Source organism: Chelonoidis abingdonii, chromosome 1, assembly GCF_003597395.2.
Source record: "Chelonoidis abingdonii isolate Lonesome George chromosome 1, CheloAbing_2.0, whole genome shotgun sequence".
NCBI lineage: Eukaryota > Metazoa > Chordata > Testudines > Testudinidae > Chelonoidis > Chelonoidis abingdonii.
Window position 1 is genome coordinate 334,670,336 of NC_133769.1, and position 18,742 is coordinate 334,689,077.

Sequence of the window (18,742 nt, forward strand, 5' to 3'; positions counted from 1 at the left end):
TAACTACCTCTCCCCATGACTTAGTGTCATCTGCGAACTTGCTGAGGATGCAATCTATCCATCATCCAGAACATTAATAAAGATGTTGAACAAAACTGGCCCCAAGACCGACCCTTGGGGCACTCCGCTTGATACCGGCTGCCAATTAGACATCAGACGTTGATCACTACCCGTTAGCCCGACAATTTGGCCAGCTTTCTATCTACCTTATAGTCCATTCATTCAAACTATACTTTTTTAACTTGCTAGCAAGAATATTGTGGGGGACTGTATCAAAAGCTTTGCTAAAGTCAAGATATATCACGTGCACTTCTTTCCCCATATCCACAGAGCCAGTTATCTTATCATGGAAGGCAATCAGGTTGGCCAGGCATGACTTGCCCTTGGTGTATTCATGCTGACTGTTCCTGATCATCTTCCTCTTCTCCTAGTGCTTTAAAATGGTTTCCTTGAGGACCTGCTGCATGCCGACGATGAGTTCTACTTGATAAGAATCCAAAGCAGTGTGGATCGACGCATGTTCATATTCATTCTCTGAGTCAGATGCCACCAGCACAAGGTTGATTTTCTTTTGTGGCGGTTCGGGTTCTGTAGTTCCTGCATTGGAGTGTTGCACTTTTAAGACTTCTGAAAACATGCTCTACACCTCATGCCACTCAGATTTTGGAAGGCACTTCAGATTCTTAAACCTTGGATTGAGTGCTGTCTTTAGAAATCTCACACTGATACCTTCTTTGGGTTTTGTCAAATCTGCAATACTAGCAGTCTTAAAATGAACATGTGCTGGACCATCATCCGAGACTGCTATAACGTGAAATATATGGCAGAATGTGGGTAAAACAGAGCAGGGGACATACAATTAATTCTCCCCCAAGGAGTTCAGTCACAAATTTAATTAAAGCATTTTTTTTTATGAGCATCATCAGCATGGAAGCACATCCTCTGGAATGATGGCTGAAGCACAAAGGGGCATTTCAATGTTTAGTATATCTGGCACATAAATACCTTGCAACATAGGCTACAAAGGTGCAATGAAAATACCTAGGGCCGGCTCCAGGCACCAGCTCATCAAGCAGCTGCTTGGGGCAGCCAATGGTGAGGGGTGGCACATCCAGGTCTTCGGCGGCAATTTGGTGGTGGGTCCCTCACTCCTTCTCGGAGGGAAGGACCCGCCCCCGAATTGCCACCAAAGACTGAAGCAGCAGCAGCAGAGCTGCAGATCGTGATTGCGGCTTTTTTTTCTTCTTCTTCTTTTTGCTGCTTAAAACCCTGGAGCCAGCCTTGCAAATGCCTGTTCTCACTTTCTGGTGACATTGTAAATAAGAAGAGGGAAGCAATATTTCCTGTAGATGTAAACAAACCTGTTTGTCTTAGCGATTGGCTGAACAAGAAGTAGGACTGAGTGGACTTGTAGGCTCTGAAGTTTTACATTGTTTCATAACAAAAAAATCTACATTTGTAAGCTGCACTTTCAGGAGAAAGAATGCACTACACTACTTGAATGAGGTGAACTGAAAAATACGATTTCTTTTGTTTATCATTTTTACAGTGCAAATACTGGTAATAAATAATACACACTGATTTCAATTACAATACAGAATGCAATATACATGAAAATGTAGATACACATCCATAATATCTAATAAAATTCAATTGGTATTCTATTGTTTAAGAGTACAATTAAAACTGCAACTAATCACAATATTTTTTACTTAATCGCGTGAGTAAACTGGAATTAATTGAGAGCTTTACTATTAATATAATTGGAATAGAACGAGTCAGTCCTCAGCCAACTCCCAAACTACCAAACCCACTTTTAAAGTTGTTTTGAGTTTGATGAGACTTTAAACTTTTGTATAATAGTGTTAACATAATTAAAATTTAACTCCTCCCAAAAGCACGATGATAAATAAGAAAGTGATACAAAATGAACAAACAACAGAATGTGTCTACAGCTGAAAGGGATACATTTTAAACTAATTTAATCAAATCTTTGTTACTTAATGAGATATTTACCTCTACAGTGGTTTCAGAGACAACCCTGCTGATTTTGCCTCTTTGCCATTGGTTCAGATCAGGTATACGAATAGCACAGTACATATCACTTTCCCACTTCACTTGCTCAAACTTGGAATTTTCATAGATAGCAGCCATCTTTTCCTGTAAACTAACATCAAAAACCCCCATGATATCTAAACCAATTCCTCCCAAGACTAAAGATTTATCCAGTGGTTTGAGGATGTATTTACCCAATTACTGATGAAATATTATGCAATAACATTTCAGTAACTTTGTGGCAGGTACACAGTATTGGAAAGGTAGTAACTATGCTCTAACGTAACTATGTTTTCATAACCACGGAATTCTTTTCAGAAAACCCAGTCCTTTCATGTAGCAGCATTTCTAATCTGTTCCTTCTTATATTGTCTTTTAATTTTCAAGAAAGAATAGAGTCTCCCCCACTCCTTCCTTTGGTACCATCAAAAAATAGATTTGGAGGGAATACAAGTAGTGTGTATTCAAGAAAAAAGGAAATGGGCAGAAAGAAGCAGAGAAGAGTGATTGGCACAAAAAGTTTGTCGACGAAGTAAGCCAATTTTTTAAAATAGACAGCAAAAATCTTACACAGTGGTCAGGGGGCTAAGTCAGTTTGCTACATTAATATTACACAGTTGCTTTGAAGCCTTTACTTGAGGGATGTCTGAATGAGGAGAAATGACTGAGCTTAGCAAAAGATATAACTCAACCCATATACATCTGTGGAATTCTTGAGAAAAACAACATGTATTATAGCACATGGACAATAAATATCAATATTGGACGCAGAGGGGGGTGCGTGGAAGGAATCTGGAGTCACTTCCCGGAAAAGGGGGGGAGTGTTTCAGGGGGCTGTACAGATAAGTCGTCTAAAGTTATTCCCTGGGAGAAGGAAGTGAAGAGACGGCAAACCCAGAGGAGTAGGGAGAGCCAGGAAGTATGGAAGCAGCTCAGGGAAAGCCAGGAAGGTGTAGGGAACGGACCTTGGCTGTTCTGTAGAGGGTCCCTGAGCTGGAATCCAGAGTAGAGGATGGGCCCGAGTTCCCCTGCCAGTCATTGCGGGTGTGTCACTGTGAGGCAGTGAAGTAGAAGACTGCCTGACACTGCTGGAGAGCAGGAGCTTTGATACACTTCCCCCCCATCCTGCAAAGGGGAAACCACAGTAGTAACCTGGTTGGATGGCTGAGTCACAAAGAGGACAGCTGCGGCTCCCAGGAGCTAGAAAGGGGCTGCAGAGGAGAAATTGATGGAGTGTAACCACTGGAAGCGGTGTGACCCTGACTGAGCTAATCCCCAAAACACAAGGAGACAGCATCATTCAGCAGTAAGCATAGCAAGCTGTCACAGCACTATAAGATTAACTGCATATGTATTTAGTGAAACATAGTGCAAATCTATTGCTTCCTACATTATGTTCACTGGAGGGCCAGAGGTGGTGGTGGTGGTAAAGAAAATGCAATAGCTTTGAAAACCAGAAATTGAGTACTGATACACTGCAAAATAGTAGCTGATACAGCAACTTGTTTCTTTTTTTAATTGATTAAAGTATCTTATCATTCTAAAGATAACTCATAAGGCTTTAAAAATATAAACCAATAAAAATGCTTCTATTTTGGTAGTTCTTAGAATACCTTTTCAGTAACTTATCTGATGACAGCCATTGTACAAAGATCTTATTTGGGGATACCACGTGACTGATTCGCACTTGTAGTTCTTTGTTAGAAAGTGATCGTAAATCCTCGTTCTGTAGAGATTTTATGTTTTTAGAGTTTAAAATATCTACTGTTTCAGTTTCAAAAATTTCTTCTAGAGCAGGATCCCATATTTCATTGTGCTCTGTAGCACTACTTTTGGTGTATCTGCATGAAAATGAAAAATACAGTTTGAGACTGAGTTTATAGTTCAAGTTTTACTTCCACTACTATATTAGTTCAATGGTAAGGTGTGTTACTAAAATTTAGGCAACAGAAAAGGCTAAAGCTAAAGGTCTCAGAAAACAGGAACAACCCTCCCCTCCCCCCCACAAACAAGCAAGCAACTCCAGTGTTTCTGTAGGGTTATAGTAACCCCTTCCGCTACTTTTTCCTTGTTTTCTATTGTTTTCTGTATAACAGAGTTACTCACCTTGTGCAGTAACAATGTTTCTTCGAGATGCATCCTCCTATGTGTGCTCCATTGCAGGTGTGTTTGTGACCCTGAGACTCGATCGGAAATTTTAGATAGCGTCCATTCAGCCCGCACATGTGCTCTCCTTGTCTCGTGACTATCTAGTGCTGTGAAGGTGAACTACCCTCAGTTCCTTCTCTACCGCAGAGCTCGTTCATGAGAACTCCAAAGTAGAAGGGCAGCTCATGGAGCACCCATATGAAGACGCATCTCAAAGAAGCATCATTACTGCACAAGGTAACTATCTCTTCGAGTAGTGTCCCTGTGAGTGTTCGCTGGAGGTGACTCCCTCGCAGTACTCCTGATGGAGCATCACCCACGAAAGCTTATGCCCATATAAATTTGTTAGTCTCTAAAGTGCCACAAGGACTCCTCATTGTTTTTGCTGTTTTTGCTGATACAGACTAACACGGCTACCCCTCTGAAACTTTTGAGTTGATACTGCGGATCCCTTAGATCTGTCTGCAATTCAGAGGAACAGTTTAGGAGAGTTCCTGAAGTACTTTGTTCTGTCCAAATAGAATTATAAAGCTCTCCTGACATCAAGTGTATGTAATATTGCTTCTCTGTCACAGTGAGGCTTTGGGAAGAAGGTGGGCAAGTGAATTAGTTGATTCGTAAGGAAGGACAAGATTACTTAGGGGAGGAACTCTGGGAACTGTCTCAGTGTGACCTTGTCTTTAAAAAAAATCGCGAAGGGAGTGTGTGCCATTAGTACTGCTATTTCACCAATTCTTCACACCAAAGTGATGGCCATTAGGAATGCTATCTTCATGGACAGATACATAAGTGAGCACATGGTCATGGCTTTGGAAGTTGGCTTTGTTAAGCCTCAGAGTTAGATTAAGGTCCCATGGTTGTGGGGAACATCTGATTTGTGGGTAGAGACTGGTGTGGAAGTAGAGAAAGAACTCACAGAGATTTGAAGGGGATTTCAAATTCAGACAATCCCCTTACGTGAGCAAATCAGTCTAGCTGTAATCCAAATGTGAGATTTGTAGAACCGAGAATTGTGTGAGGTGAGTGGGAAAAGAACTGTATGAGAAGTTGTTGTGACCTTGTGTTAGAGAAGTATGGAATGTAGACTATAATCGAAATTGTGGAGGAAAAGATGTCAGGATGACATGTGTAAACAGAGTCAGGATGAGCTCTACCCTGACTTCTGGTGGTGAATTATGGGGAGTGTGGAAAGGAATTTCAGGTATTTGCATTGGCACACCCACCTCACCTAGCATAGCCCATGGCAGCCTGGGATGGTTATTTTGACAGCTCTGCCTCGAACACACCCAATTTCTCTTGTTCTGAGGCAGGAAGAATTAAGTGTTAGTCACCTTCTGATTATGTAATGAGGAACTAGAGACTAGCTTACTGACAGAAATGCACGGATCAACACCTCAATCTAATAGCACTTGCTAATCAAGGATATGGTTCAAAACCCAGTGAACTGGAGAGAGGTTGGAGACGGAACTGGTGTTGTACTACTGAATGTTAATGAGCCTTTGCAGGCACTGGACATCAATGGCACATCCTCATCCCCACCTGTTAAGAGTAGAGCTATATTTGATTCCAGTTAGGAGTCCATTAGAGGCTGGCTGAACTGAATTCATGCTGGCCAATGGTGCACCAGCACGCGGGGTCCCTTACACAAGCGGACATGCGCTAAGAGGCCCATGAATCCACTCAAACAGGAAACTGGAGCTGAAGATCACTGAGTGCTAGTGTCACCTAAGTAGGAGGTATGAGACGGCCTGAAGACCTATTTCTCTAAAGGCTTGGTCAATGAGTGGAGCAGCATTTGCAGCTAAGTTTGGAACCCACCTATAGAACGAGGGGGCCTGGAGCGGTATTTGCGGGGGACAGCTGGCCAGTACGTCTGGCAATTGGCTGGAGGAGCACTCACAGCATGGTGTTATGTGGGCTGGTTGTGGTGAAGACTGCAGCAGACTCCATGGAGCACGCGCGGAAGCGCATGGCCTGAGCCCACATCGTGCCCCATTACGCACCCCCCCCCCTTCACCCAGGTTGATGGGGGGTAAACTCTGCAGAATAAACTTATGAACGCTAGGGGGTGCACTGCAGACGACTTTTGGGTTGTTGGATTTAGTCTCTAAGCGGAGAGCACATTGACCAAAAAGATCACTTGGAGTGGGTTTTTTGCTTAACTTGTGTTATATATGCCTGTTGTGGTGTTCCTAATGTGATGCTGCTATTGTTATCCCTCCTTTATTAAAAGGATTTTGCTACACTCAGACTCCGTGCTTGCGAGAGGGGAAGTATTGCCTCCTAGAGGCGCCCGAGGGGGAGGTGGTATGTAAGTGTCCCAGGTCACTGGGTGGGGGCTCAAGCCAGTTATGCATTGTGTTATTGAAACGGAACCCCTGGATACTGAACCCGGCCCTTGTTGCTGCCAACTCAGAGGGGCAGAAGGGTTACATATGTATAAATAAAATGCAGCTGTTGTCAATTATTGTCTGTAACAAAAGGTATAAATGCTTGCTGTAATTGTTTACCTGGAGAGAGACCTGTTTTGCGCTCTTCCTCCACGCAATTGCTAGAGAAAAGCTATCTGACTTGCTGCACCCAACCTGAGAGTAAGAACTCTGTTTTTCTCCGACATTACTCATACCCTTGAGGAATCTCTTTGCTATCGGATGGGTAAAATGCTCAATAGCCGTCTATTTACTGGTAGAAGGCCATTATGGCCGTAAGGTGTACTTTTAGTGGGCTGAGATCTTCTCGAGCTCTAGGATGTAGTCTAGTATTAATGGGAGGGAAGAGGATGCCGGGGTAATTTGTTTCAAATTACACCAGATTTGGAATCTTTCCCACTGTTGTATGTACGTGTGATGATTCTACTGATTTTCTACTATGTAACAGCACCACTTTCACCTCCTCAGAGCAGGAGTTTTCTATGCATTAGAACCATCGAGGAATCAAGCCTTTAGTCAGTCAGATGATGGATCTGTCTGGTGTTTCATAGATTCATAGACAAAATCAGAAGGGACTGTTATAGTCATCTAGTCTGACCTCCTGCACAATGCAGGCCACAGAATCTCATCCACCCACTCCCGTAACAAACCCCTAACCTATGCCTGAGTTATTGAAGTCCTCAAATTGTGGTTTAAAGACCTCAAGGTGCAGAGAATGCTCCAGCAAGTGACCTGTGCCCCATGCTGCAGAGGAAGGTGTGCTCTGGGAAAGGAGGTAAGGAAGGGTCTGAAAAGTAATTGGTAGGCACTTTGCTAGCTTGTTAGGAATCCAGACTCAGACAATTTCAGTCCCTCTGCTCCACCCACACACCCACCAAACAGTAGATTATAAACAGAATACTTGCCCTAGTATGTAAGATGCTAGCTCTTCTTTAACTAGCTGACTGTTCAGACTAGAGGATCTTTTTCCAAGAACATCTGGGGAGTCAAAGAGTTCAACTGACAGAACATTATCTTGAGATATACCTTCAAAATAGATAAAGATAAAGCTGAATTTAAAAAATGTCCAGTGACTACAACACTGAAAAAGTTAGTTGTCTGAGTGGTGAGAGAGGGTGTACAGGTGGGTAGGGGCAGGTAGAACATCGAAAAATTAAAATCTACCAAGGTCTGATCTGCAAAATAAAAAATATATCCAGTTTTAACGCAAATTCTTTAGACAGTCCCAACTTTACACCCATATCCAGTAAGGATTTTTTTTGGTTGTTTCTACACCTCAACAACATTATGGCCAAACAGCCAACTATTGCTCAAACTTCCTTTATTAGGCAGTTTCCAAGTTAATTTTTTGGTATTGACTTACATAAGAATTCCCATCTCACATAAATGAAGTTACACTTTAGCAAAAACCAATAATGGGAAAAATCCCACGGAACAGACATAATTTGAAATTCAGCAGCACATTGTATTGGCCTGTTTCAGAGGAGCTGATCACCCAAACTTCCTACTGTGGATAGAGGAAGCCATGAATACTAAGCATCTCTGAAATCAAACCCTACAAATTAATGCAAACCACTGTTTACACCAGTTATCACTCACATTGTCCACATGGAACTGAATGCATAAATAATGCTGCAATTTGGCTTTCAAATTCAAATTTCGCTATAAAGTTTCATTCCAATTACATTACATTTGGAAACGCTCAGCCAATCACATTACTTACTGCAAATATGAATATACTTTGGTAAAAGTGCAGATCTATCAGCAAACTTTAGGGGGAGTAATCATAACAGAGTGGATTTATCTCATTTAACGTATGAAAGTATTTACTTTTTTGATATGTGATGATCTGAATATGCACAATTATTTTTAATTATTTAACAGTATTAATTATGTAATAGACACACTATTGATAACTTACTAATGACTGAGCACAGCATAAATTTTTCTTGAGTCATTTCTTCAAATCTTTCCTTTGCTTCTCTGCTCCACTCATTTCCTCCTTTATAGGGTTCAATATGAGCCAGCTTGCTCCTGATGGCCTAAGTAATAAATCAGATTAGATACCTGTTGTCATACATCCACACTATCCATTTAGGGCCAAATCCTTTTCATAAAAGTGACCAGGAAGGCATAAGGAATCCACTTACTGATCAGCATAGACTAAACATGGGTTTCAGTGCAAGGAGACTATCATGGGTTTCAGTGCAAGGAGAAAGGCTATCAGTGTAGACTATCATGGGTTTAGTGCAAGGAGAAAGGCAGCCACAGGTGGGTAAAAAATAGGCACAACTTTCACCTCACTGTGTTGATTTAAATAGAATTAGTGGACTTACTGAGACAGAGTCATGGCAAAACAGTAACAAATTAGCCATTCTTTGGATTTTTGAGTACACAGTAGCCACTGCTAGATCCAAGAGTATGCCGTACCAGTGTTAGCAAGGCCACGCTAGGGCAACCATGACCTTGTCCCTGTCCCTCTTGATCTTTGACAGGGCTCTGCTGATAAGAGGGTGTAGTAAGAAGAGAGCCTGAAACATAAGCCCATGTAAGCAGGCTCTGCTCACATAATCTGGCAAGAACAGGGCTGATATTGCAGAAATATATTCCTAAGAGATGCGAGGCACAAAGCTCTCACACAAGAACATTCCAGGAAGGTGGTACCAGAACACCTCGATACCACTATATCCCCAAAGATAAAAGGAACATGCTGGCCCATCTTAAGGATAAGGTCAGGATGACAGCATGATGAATAGAAATGTTTTCATGAAACCAACATGTACAAGACAATGGGTGGCACTCTGATACGTCAGGGGCAATACATAATTTGTTTGTATCTGTATATCAAGATGTATCTCAGAGGGAGCGTCTTTAGCCAGCCTACGGAATAGTGGAAAGTCCCACCACTGACTGAGCTGCATCCATTGTATCGCGCATACAAGTCTTAGTATCCTTGTGGAGTTCGCCAGGTGCTATTACCATGCTTTGTCAACAATAAACCTGGCCAGGCGCCTTCTCATCCTAACAGATTTTGTGGTCATTGTGCAGTTTGCTTGAGGTCTGCTGTGCTAGCTATCTACGCAGAGCTGGAACAGCACACAGGGAGAACGCACACAGGGAGAACACACACAGCCGAACATCTGATGACAGAGGGATTGGTGGGAAAGCATACAACAGATCCTCTGCCCACAACAGGAGAAGCACGTCTGAAAAGGCACCCTTGCCTAGACCCTGTAGAGAACAGAAGTGCGGACATTTCTTGTTCTGTTTGGTGGCAAACAGGTCCACTTGGGGAGCTCCCCATTTGTGGAAGACCATCCAGGAGACCACTCATGGTGAGAGCAAAAGGACCTGCTGAGGTGGTCCGCCAGCGTGTTGTGAAAGCCAGGGAGATGCGCTGCCTTCATGTGGATTCTGTGCTGGATACAGAAATCCCATAGACGGATGGCTTCCTGACAAAGAGCCTATAACTGCGAGCTCCCTTGTCCACACAGATCATGGAGGCTGTGCTTTCTGTCAGGACTCACAGCGCTTGATCCGACAACTGGGGGTGAGCTCTTTGGCATTTATATGCAGTGGGTTCACATTGTCCCAAGATGTGCACCCCATCTGAGGTGTGAGGCATCTGATAGCAGCAAGACCTCGGGACGAGGATTTGCAAATGGCACTCCTGCCATCACTCCCTTTGGGTTGGGCCACCACTTTAGGGAGGTGAATATGCTGCATGGGATCACAATAACCTTGTCCAGGTGATAGCTGGACCAGGAGTAGGCCTTTGCCAGCCATAGCTGGAGGGGCCACATTTTGAGCCTTGGTTGGTGGACCACACAGGTACACGCTCCCATGAGGCCTAGAAGCCTGATACAGACTCTGCCTGTGGTTATCTGGTGCATGAAGAGGTGGGTAATTAGCTTTGACATAGAATCAAACCTGTCCTGTGGTAGAAACACCTTGGTGTCAGTAGAGTCTAGCACTGCGTGGATGAACTCTATCCTCTGGACTGGGACGAACGTGGACTTTTGATCGTTTATCAACAGGCCCAGAGCTTAGCATGAGTCCTGCAGCACTTTGACACTGCGCTGGACTTGGAGCAGCCCTTGACGAGCCAGTTGTTGAGGTACAGGTAGATCTGGATACCCTGACATCTGACGTAAGTGGCCACTACGGACTGTAGTTATTGAGGTCCAAGCGGGGAGGAAAAAAGAAAGGTGGTTGACAAAACAAAGAGTGGGAGGATCCAGTTCACAGACTGGGATGTCGCCTTTCGGCACACCCTGTCACAACCGTCTGTCCCAGATCTGGACTTTAGCGTACAAAATCTGGGTGTCTACTGTGAACCTTCCCCAAGCTTATACCCAGCTTGGATCTATCTTGCTGCCACCAACTAGGACTATTGGGGTTCCTAGTTACCCCCGAGTCACCCCAACCTTTCCCTGGGGGACCCCCAAGACCCAGAACCCTGGGTCTCCCTCTCTCCTCTCCCAGCTTCCCCCCCTTCCCTGGGTTAGCCGGTGCGAGACTAGACTTCACTCCTTGAATGCAAAACCAAGAGATAAAGAGATCATTTACCTCCCTCCGAAAGGCTAGGCCACAATCAAAGCTAACCGCACTAACACACCAGGAGAATTCCACCCTCCCTGGTCTAGTAGCCGTAGCTAAGAAGAAAAACATAAAACACAGAAACAGAATGATTCCACTTTCTCTCGTCGTTCTCCCGGCAGATTGCATGTACTGCCCTGCGAACGAATAGGAAAAATCCAACGAGCATGGCGCTCCTCCCCTTTCTGCCGTCACGAGACTACAGAGCTCTTATGGTACAACAAAAATCTCCTTTGCCTTTTCCTCACTAGGAAAAGAACTTCACTAAGTTAAGAAGAAAACTTTAATAGAGAAGAAAATACAGAAAAATAAATCTGCATTAAGCAAACTCAATAACAGGGCTCTTGCTTGACAAAATAGAATAAAACAGCTAATGATTAAAAGAAGACCCGTTAAAACCAGTCCAGCAAATCAACAACCACATCTGAAATAACAACACACGAAAACGATACCATCGTCCGCATACAATTGCTTCAGTTGTCTGTACTCACAAGATTGTAAGGATGAAGATCTGAAGCAGAGAGGGTGCAGAAGAAAAACTGTTTTCTTCAGCGATGGAATAACATAGTAAGACCGATTTGTCGAGGACAACATACACCTGGAAATAGCAACAACAGCTCCCACAAGCCGAATTACTATTGTTTTCCGGTGTACGCCACAGGATACACTTTTTGATGTAGAAAAATTCGAGATAAGATGATTAGAAGATATATATGCCTTTGTTTAGCGAGACAGCGAGAAACAAAAATGCGACCCTGAGTTATTACAATTCCGCACCGCTGACTTTTGATAAAGTCAATCAGTTCCCTGAAAGGAAACAAGAAAGACCCTGAGTATACAAATTCCCGCCCCTGACTTTTAAACAATCCAGTTCTCTGATTGGTCCTCTGGTCAGGTGTTTGGTTCCCTTTGTTCACCCTTTACAGGCAAAAGAAAATTAACCCGTACCTTACCTATCTACTTATGACACACCCTCAAAATGACCGCTTGTTCCCTCGAGGGAAGCAGGATGAACCTGACTGCGAGGCTGAGCCAGATTGGTGGCCCTGGTGGCATGTGTAGCCCTTGTCCTTCTTATGATAGGGCTCCAAACTCACCTGACTGGCAGGTCTATGAGGTTGCTGAGGCTTGAACCTCTTTCTAACTAGGGCTGGCATACAGAGACTAAGGGACCAAAGGGTAGCTCATGTAATTTTGTGTCTGTTTGCTCCACAAACAGGGCCAGGCCGCCAAAGGGGAGGTCCTGTAGTGAGAACTGGAGTTCTGTGGCCAGCCCAGACGACATCAGCCACAATGCCCGCTTAACCACCACCACCGCTGCCATGAACTTCGTGGGTGAGTCCGATGCATCAGATGCGGCATGGAGGAAGACCCTTGCCACAATTTTCCCCTCCTCAAGCATAGCCAGGAACTCCATCTTGGACTCCTCGGGCAGCACATATGCGAACTTGGTGATAGACTGCCAAACATTAAAATCATATCTGTCCAGGAGAGCCTGGTGGTTAGCTACTCTGACCTGAAGACTGACAGATGAATAAACCTTCCTCCCAAACAAATCAAGCCTCTTGCCATCTTTATTCTTGGGAGTAGGGCTGGGTTGTCCCTGCCTGTCTCTCTTGTTGACCACAGATACCATACAGGAGTTTGGGGCAGGGTTAGTGTACAAATATTCAGGTCCCATAGCAGGGACATAGTGCTTCCTCTCTGCCTGCTTGGAAATGGGCAGGAGAGAGAAAGGGGTTTGCCAGAGGGCTTTGACCAGTTTTACCACTCCTAATGTACAGGAAGCTCCACAGGGCTACTGTGGCCAGGATGTTGAACAGGCCATTGGAGGGTTCTGCTAACTCCTCTGCCTGTAAGCCAGGCTGGCTGCCACCCTCTTAAACAGCTCCTGGTGTGCCAGAGCTTTGTCCAGACACATCGACTGGGATGGTCCTGCCACTGCCTCATCGGCAAGGATGATGAGGAGGCAGGGGGAAGGGTGGGTGCAACTTCCACCTCTGGATTAGTCTTCTCCCCAGTAGAAGGCTCCTGGGCACCGCACTCTGGCCCCATGTCCAATGTCGGGGGAGAGTGGGAGATGCTCATCGATTTCCTGTATGACACGCCTGACACACAGCACTGGACAAGTGTCTGCAGAACGCCCATGGGTTCCAGAACTGCCATGGTGGGGGCCAAGCACTGGCTGGCAATACAAGAGCAGCTCCTCCATGCTTGGCTGAGAGCGATTGTCTCAAAGGGCCTGGGGCCTCTTCCTCTTCGTCCGAAGAGGGTGAGCGATGCCTCAGAGACCACATGGTGCTGATGAGGCTTCAGAGTCCTCCTTCTGCTGGTTTCCATGCCACTCACTACAAGAGGACTGGTACCGGGTCTCAGAGACTCGACGACAGCTGCTCGGAGTCAGGTGGTGGAGCTCAGTGGATCAACAGCGGGTATTTGGCAATCGACGCCTATAGCTCCTCGAGCAGTACTGAAGATCTGGCGATTGGGAACATGGCAATGAGCAACTCTTAGACGCAGTCGACTGGTACTGCAGACCCGGCGATGTCCCCCTTGATACCAGGGATCTGCTGCATTCTGGCTCCTGTGCCCTGGGGAGCAATGTCTTCTGTATGGAGACTGGTGCGCCTCAGTCCCCTGCCGGCTCTTGGGCGAGCGGTGCCATCCCACAGGGGACTGGTAACGTGAGTCCTGCCACAAGTAATGCTGGGATCTCCGGTCAGTCTGGGCAGTTCAGAAGCATATCCCCTGGGATCGACACTTTGACATTGATTCCCTCAGTGCTAGGGACCAATGCCACACTAATGGGGACCGCACTGGCTTCCCCTTAGAGACAAAAATGCTAGAGTGAGGTGTTGGTGGCACCCACAAAGACAATGTCTTTGGCTGCCTGGAAGGCCTCCAAGGTGTATAGGGCTTCCAAGAGCTGAAGACTTCTTCCACTAGATGGAGTGGGCCATGGGTCCATTGGAGGTCTGGAGGTCTGGCTGGGGATGCCCGTCCCTCAGTATCTATGCTCCTCCGCAGCCTTCGCCCTCACCCGACATGGAGCTGGGGAGCGCCCTCTGTCCTGGGGCTTTTTAGGCCTCTTCACCAGTACTGGGACTGGCATTGGGAACGCGGTGCCAAAAGCATAGTTCGCACCAACGCACTCGGTGACTTCGGTGGCTCTGAGACCAGCTCAAGGGCCAACTTCATGAGGAGCACTCTCAATCTTATGTCCCACTCCTTTTTGGTTCTTGGCTTGAAGCTCTTGCAGATTCAACACTTGTCACTGATGTGGGCTTCACTCACACACTTCAAGCAGCTTTGATGTGGATCGCTAATCGGCATAGGCTTTGGACAGCGCTCTCACGGCTTAAAGCCCAGGGAACAGGGCATGCCCCAGCCATGGGCAAAGTCCCAACAGGGGACTATCTAAGTTAACAACAACAACAACAACTACACCACAAAAGACCCACTTCAGTAACTATTTACACACAACGCAGAAGAAAACCACTGGGTAACGCAAGGAGCAGTTCCAGCACTGTCACTGGCGGTAAGAAGGAACTGAGGGAGGGAGGAGCCAGTGGCACCCCTTATAATGCAGCATATGCATGCCCCTCCAGAGCGTGTCAGAGCCGGTCTCCTATGGATAAACTTCCAGTACCGGTGCATGTGGCAAGCACACATACCTACAATGGAATGGATATGAGCAAAACACTTGAAGAACAGATTTTGGTTTTTTTTTACATTCTTAGAATGCAAGTCAGTCAGTCATGGACAGACATCCAGGGCTGGCAGGGTGGCCATGACAGCTGGTGCTCTTGACCCTAGCTCACTTCTTTGGTCTGGGACATCACCTGGCTAATCTGGGCAGATTCCCACTCTCTCACCAGTCCTGGGCATATCTAGCTAGGCTGGCCAGTCTCATCTTGTCATGCTGAAACAGTTGGTCTCAGGATCAGGTCAAAAGCAAAGAGAGGACAGATGAAAGATAGTGAGGAAAGGAACACAAGGAAAGGGAGGACAAAGCAGGGTCTCATAAGTATCACTCTGGAGTCCTCACTGGTCCAGCAGTAATGGTCAGGTTTCTCAACTGATGCATTGAGATCTAAGTGTCATGATGAATGAGGATTACCACTGAAGGACTAAGTCTCTGCAGTGAAGCAGAGGCTATTGGCCTTTCCTGAGGGAATCCTCCAGGAGTCAACTACACCATTTTGATTCCCAAAGTCTCTCTTTTTAAGGATCTCAAAGGCAGCAATGAGCAAAATAGCTCACCTCATTTTTTTTGGTTCACCAATTAAGCCTAATTTCTGACACACCAATTTTGTTCCATTATTTTCCCAATTCCATTCTTCTCTTGTTTACAAGCAACCTTCACAGTTCTATAGTTATATCAGTAGCACTTTTTGTACGTACTAATCCAGCCTGTCCTTCATTTTAACCTTTTTCTATCAACAGTTATGGTTATAGGTTATTGTAACATTTTAATGAACTTTCAGCCACTTTACAGCAATTAAGCTCACAACTGGGGTAGACTCCCTAGACCTCAAAATATTGCAATAAGCCCCCACCCTGCTGAGTTGGCATGGAGAAGAAAGAAATCTGTTAGATAAAAGAGTTGCAAAAGGAGGATCCAAGACCAAATTGTGCCTCAAAGTCAAAAGCTGATTTCCTAAGCACTTCTTCCTTACCTAAATTCTCATCTACAGGGTAATTTGCATATCTAACTACTATTTTCCAGGAGTCTTGAGTATTTCTGCAACACTTTATTACAAGAGATTTTTCTTTTTATGTACTTTATTGAAGTCTATTAGTTCCCTATTAAGTACCTGGTGATTGTGATTACCTTGGGATCCTCAATGGCTTTATCTTGTGTTAGTTATTACCATTATCACAGGTTTAGTCTAGGAAATACATTGTGAGAGGCAACGAAAGCTTGTTTATATACATATAAAACTTCTATGGGTGTATAATACATGAGTTTGTTCAGTTTCTTTTGGATGAAACAGCCTCAAAAGGTCAGAAGAACATGCACATCTTTTCTTATAAACAACAAAATTAAATTCTATGCAATTTTTCAGACTGATCCAAAACTATACATCATAATCATCAACATTGCAAGATGTAACCAAAGATCTTACTGTTAAGTTCAATGAATAAGTAAACATAAAACTAAATAGGATAACATTGAGGAAAATCATGACTCAGGGTTGATTAAATTATAATTCTTGCCAGAGGCAATTCCCTTTGACAGTGATTTTAATAGCAAGACATGACTGACTTAAGTGATTAAATAGTCTAGGGAGAAAAGCAAAGATATTAATATTTCTTCTTGAAAATGAATTCAAAAACTGTAATGAAAATGGTCTTCTGACCTTTTGAGGATGTTTTATATGTATATAAACGAGCTTTCACTGCCTCCCACAATGGATCTCCTACAGGGAAAGGATATAACCCCTGTAATAAACCTATGATAACAGTAATAACTAAGAAAAGATAAAGCCATTGAGGATTCCATGGTAATCACGATTACCAGGCAGTAAATATGAAAATAATTAACTTCAATAAAAGTACATAAAGAAAAATTTGTTTTAATTAAGCACTACAGAAATATTCAGACTCCTGGAAAGTAGTGACATGATGTCTCTCCAGTCTGGACTTAGGTGCTGAGAGGGAAGGGGCTTAGGAGAAATATGTGATCACTTAATTAAAGATTGTATCAATGCACACACACGAATGAGCCAAATTAAGGTTGTATTGGCAACCTTAATTCTGGCATTTCCTAATTTTTTAAATGATTGCCTTGGCAACCTTGTGTTTTTATTTTTTGTATGTAATTTATGTTTTTTTAAAATTAGAATTGAAAAAACCACCCACAAAAGTTTAATCATGTGGACCATACTGACTCCCCAGATAGGCCACCAGCCAGACCTTTATATCCTACAATTCTCGATCATTTGAACTAGTGGAGTAGCAGATAGCAGTAGAAGGCTGTTATCTTCTGCATGGACCTGCCACTTGAGGGGGATGGAGAGAGAGAGAGAGTTTGCCAGTGGGTTTCACAGCTATTTCTAGATAGCAGAGGAATGCGGAGACTCAGGAATAATGAGTTCAATTCCAGATTTGGTGGGAGAATGTGCTCTAGTGATTATAGAACCCTTTCCCCTTTTACTCTGCAGACTCTTGATAGAGTTTGGCAGCTAAGTTCTCTGATGCAAGTCTCTACTGAGTATAAGTGCCCTGAAATTTTTCAGAGTCTTACAACTAAGCCACATTTGGGCGAACTATCACAAATGTAAAAGGCATGCTAATACTTTAGACACCCCAGAAATTTCAAGTCCTTGTTCCAAAGCTTGGAGGCACTAGAGGGTCTCAACAAAAGGGACATAAGAATATTTGGTCCCAAGCAAAACATTTTCCCCAACCTCATTCTCAGAAACATACCATTTTAGCTGAAATATCCCTCTAAAAGTTTTTCCTAAAGGTTTGGCAAAGGTATAGGACCCTGTTTTCAGTTGGTTGTAACAAAGCGTTGGGCAAGCTTAAAAATAAGAATTGTTACCTGTGCACCCTATAATGATTTAAGAGACCACAAACATGAAAAAAAAAAAATCACATTTCTGTCTGAAAACTATTGTACTTATAACTATAAGCAACACTCAAAATTACTATAATTAAAAGTCAGAACATTTCCCTGTCTTCTTCCAGTTTTTTTCACATTATGTATTTGACAACACTTTGTGTATTGTCAGTTTTGCTGTTCTCCTGCATTGTCAACTTCTCCCTTGCTGCAAAGACCCTTATAAACATCAGAGAGCATAAGAACCCTTAAAAACAGTTTCCCCCACAAAAATTTAGGACATATATTTAAAGAGAGCTTTAGCAGATATCAGATAATTTTCTGAAACTAGTGAAAGCAAACAAAATTGAGCTGAGTGTTGCTGTAGAACAAGTGAGAGTCTTTGAAAATTGACTTGGACATTAAAAAAACATCTGAATTAATTTTAAGGCTAGTGACATAAAAAAAAAATGTTAAGTGCAAACTTTTCATTCACTTGTATCCAAAGCATTTTAAATGCTACATTACAGTGTATTTAAATTAAAAAAAAGAACCCTAAGATTTCTGACTTCAATAATTTGATCTTTACTTACATTATTATAACAAAGGAAATCCTTCAGATTCTACTAAATTTTAAGCTTTTCAATTCAGACAAATAATAATAAAAACTTGCCTTTTCTGGAGGGCTCAAAAACTCATCTTTAATTTTACGCATATCTTTAAGAGTTATTTTGGCAGTGTTGCCAAAGTCAACGTATTTAACTTCAACTTCTTGATGCCCTGGCAGTCCTTCAGAAAACATTACAATATCAGGTAAACAAATCAGAAGTCATTAACACTTGTAACTATTATCAAGTATATACTAAACATCTATGGCCAGAATTTCAAAGATAGATGTACTCATACATTGTGCGTGCGCATAAAGTACTACATTCTGAAACAGTTTAGATCCCAAATCAGCAAA

The 18,742-nt window shown here is 43.4% G+C and overlaps 1 protein-coding gene across 1 annotated transcript in view; it reads right to left on the reverse strand.

Moving 5' to 3' along the window:
* The window catches only part of RNF17 (ring finger protein 17), a 232,475-nt gene that overhangs the window by 106,839 nt on the left and 106,894 nt on the right, over positions 1–18,742 (reverse strand). The window contains exons 21-25 of the mRNA XM_075066159.1: positions 18,452–18,567; positions 8,554–8,674; positions 7,538–7,658; positions 3,669–3,896; positions 2,017–2,167 (exon numbers count right to left, since the gene is read on the reverse strand). Of these exons, the coding sequence (XP_074922260.1) occupies positions 2,017–2,167; positions 3,669–3,896; positions 7,538–7,658; positions 8,554–8,674; positions 18,452–18,567 (737 nt within the window). The remainder of the gene's footprint in view (positions 1–2,016; positions 2,168–3,668; positions 3,897–7,537; positions 7,659–8,553; positions 8,675–18,451; positions 18,568–18,742) is intronic.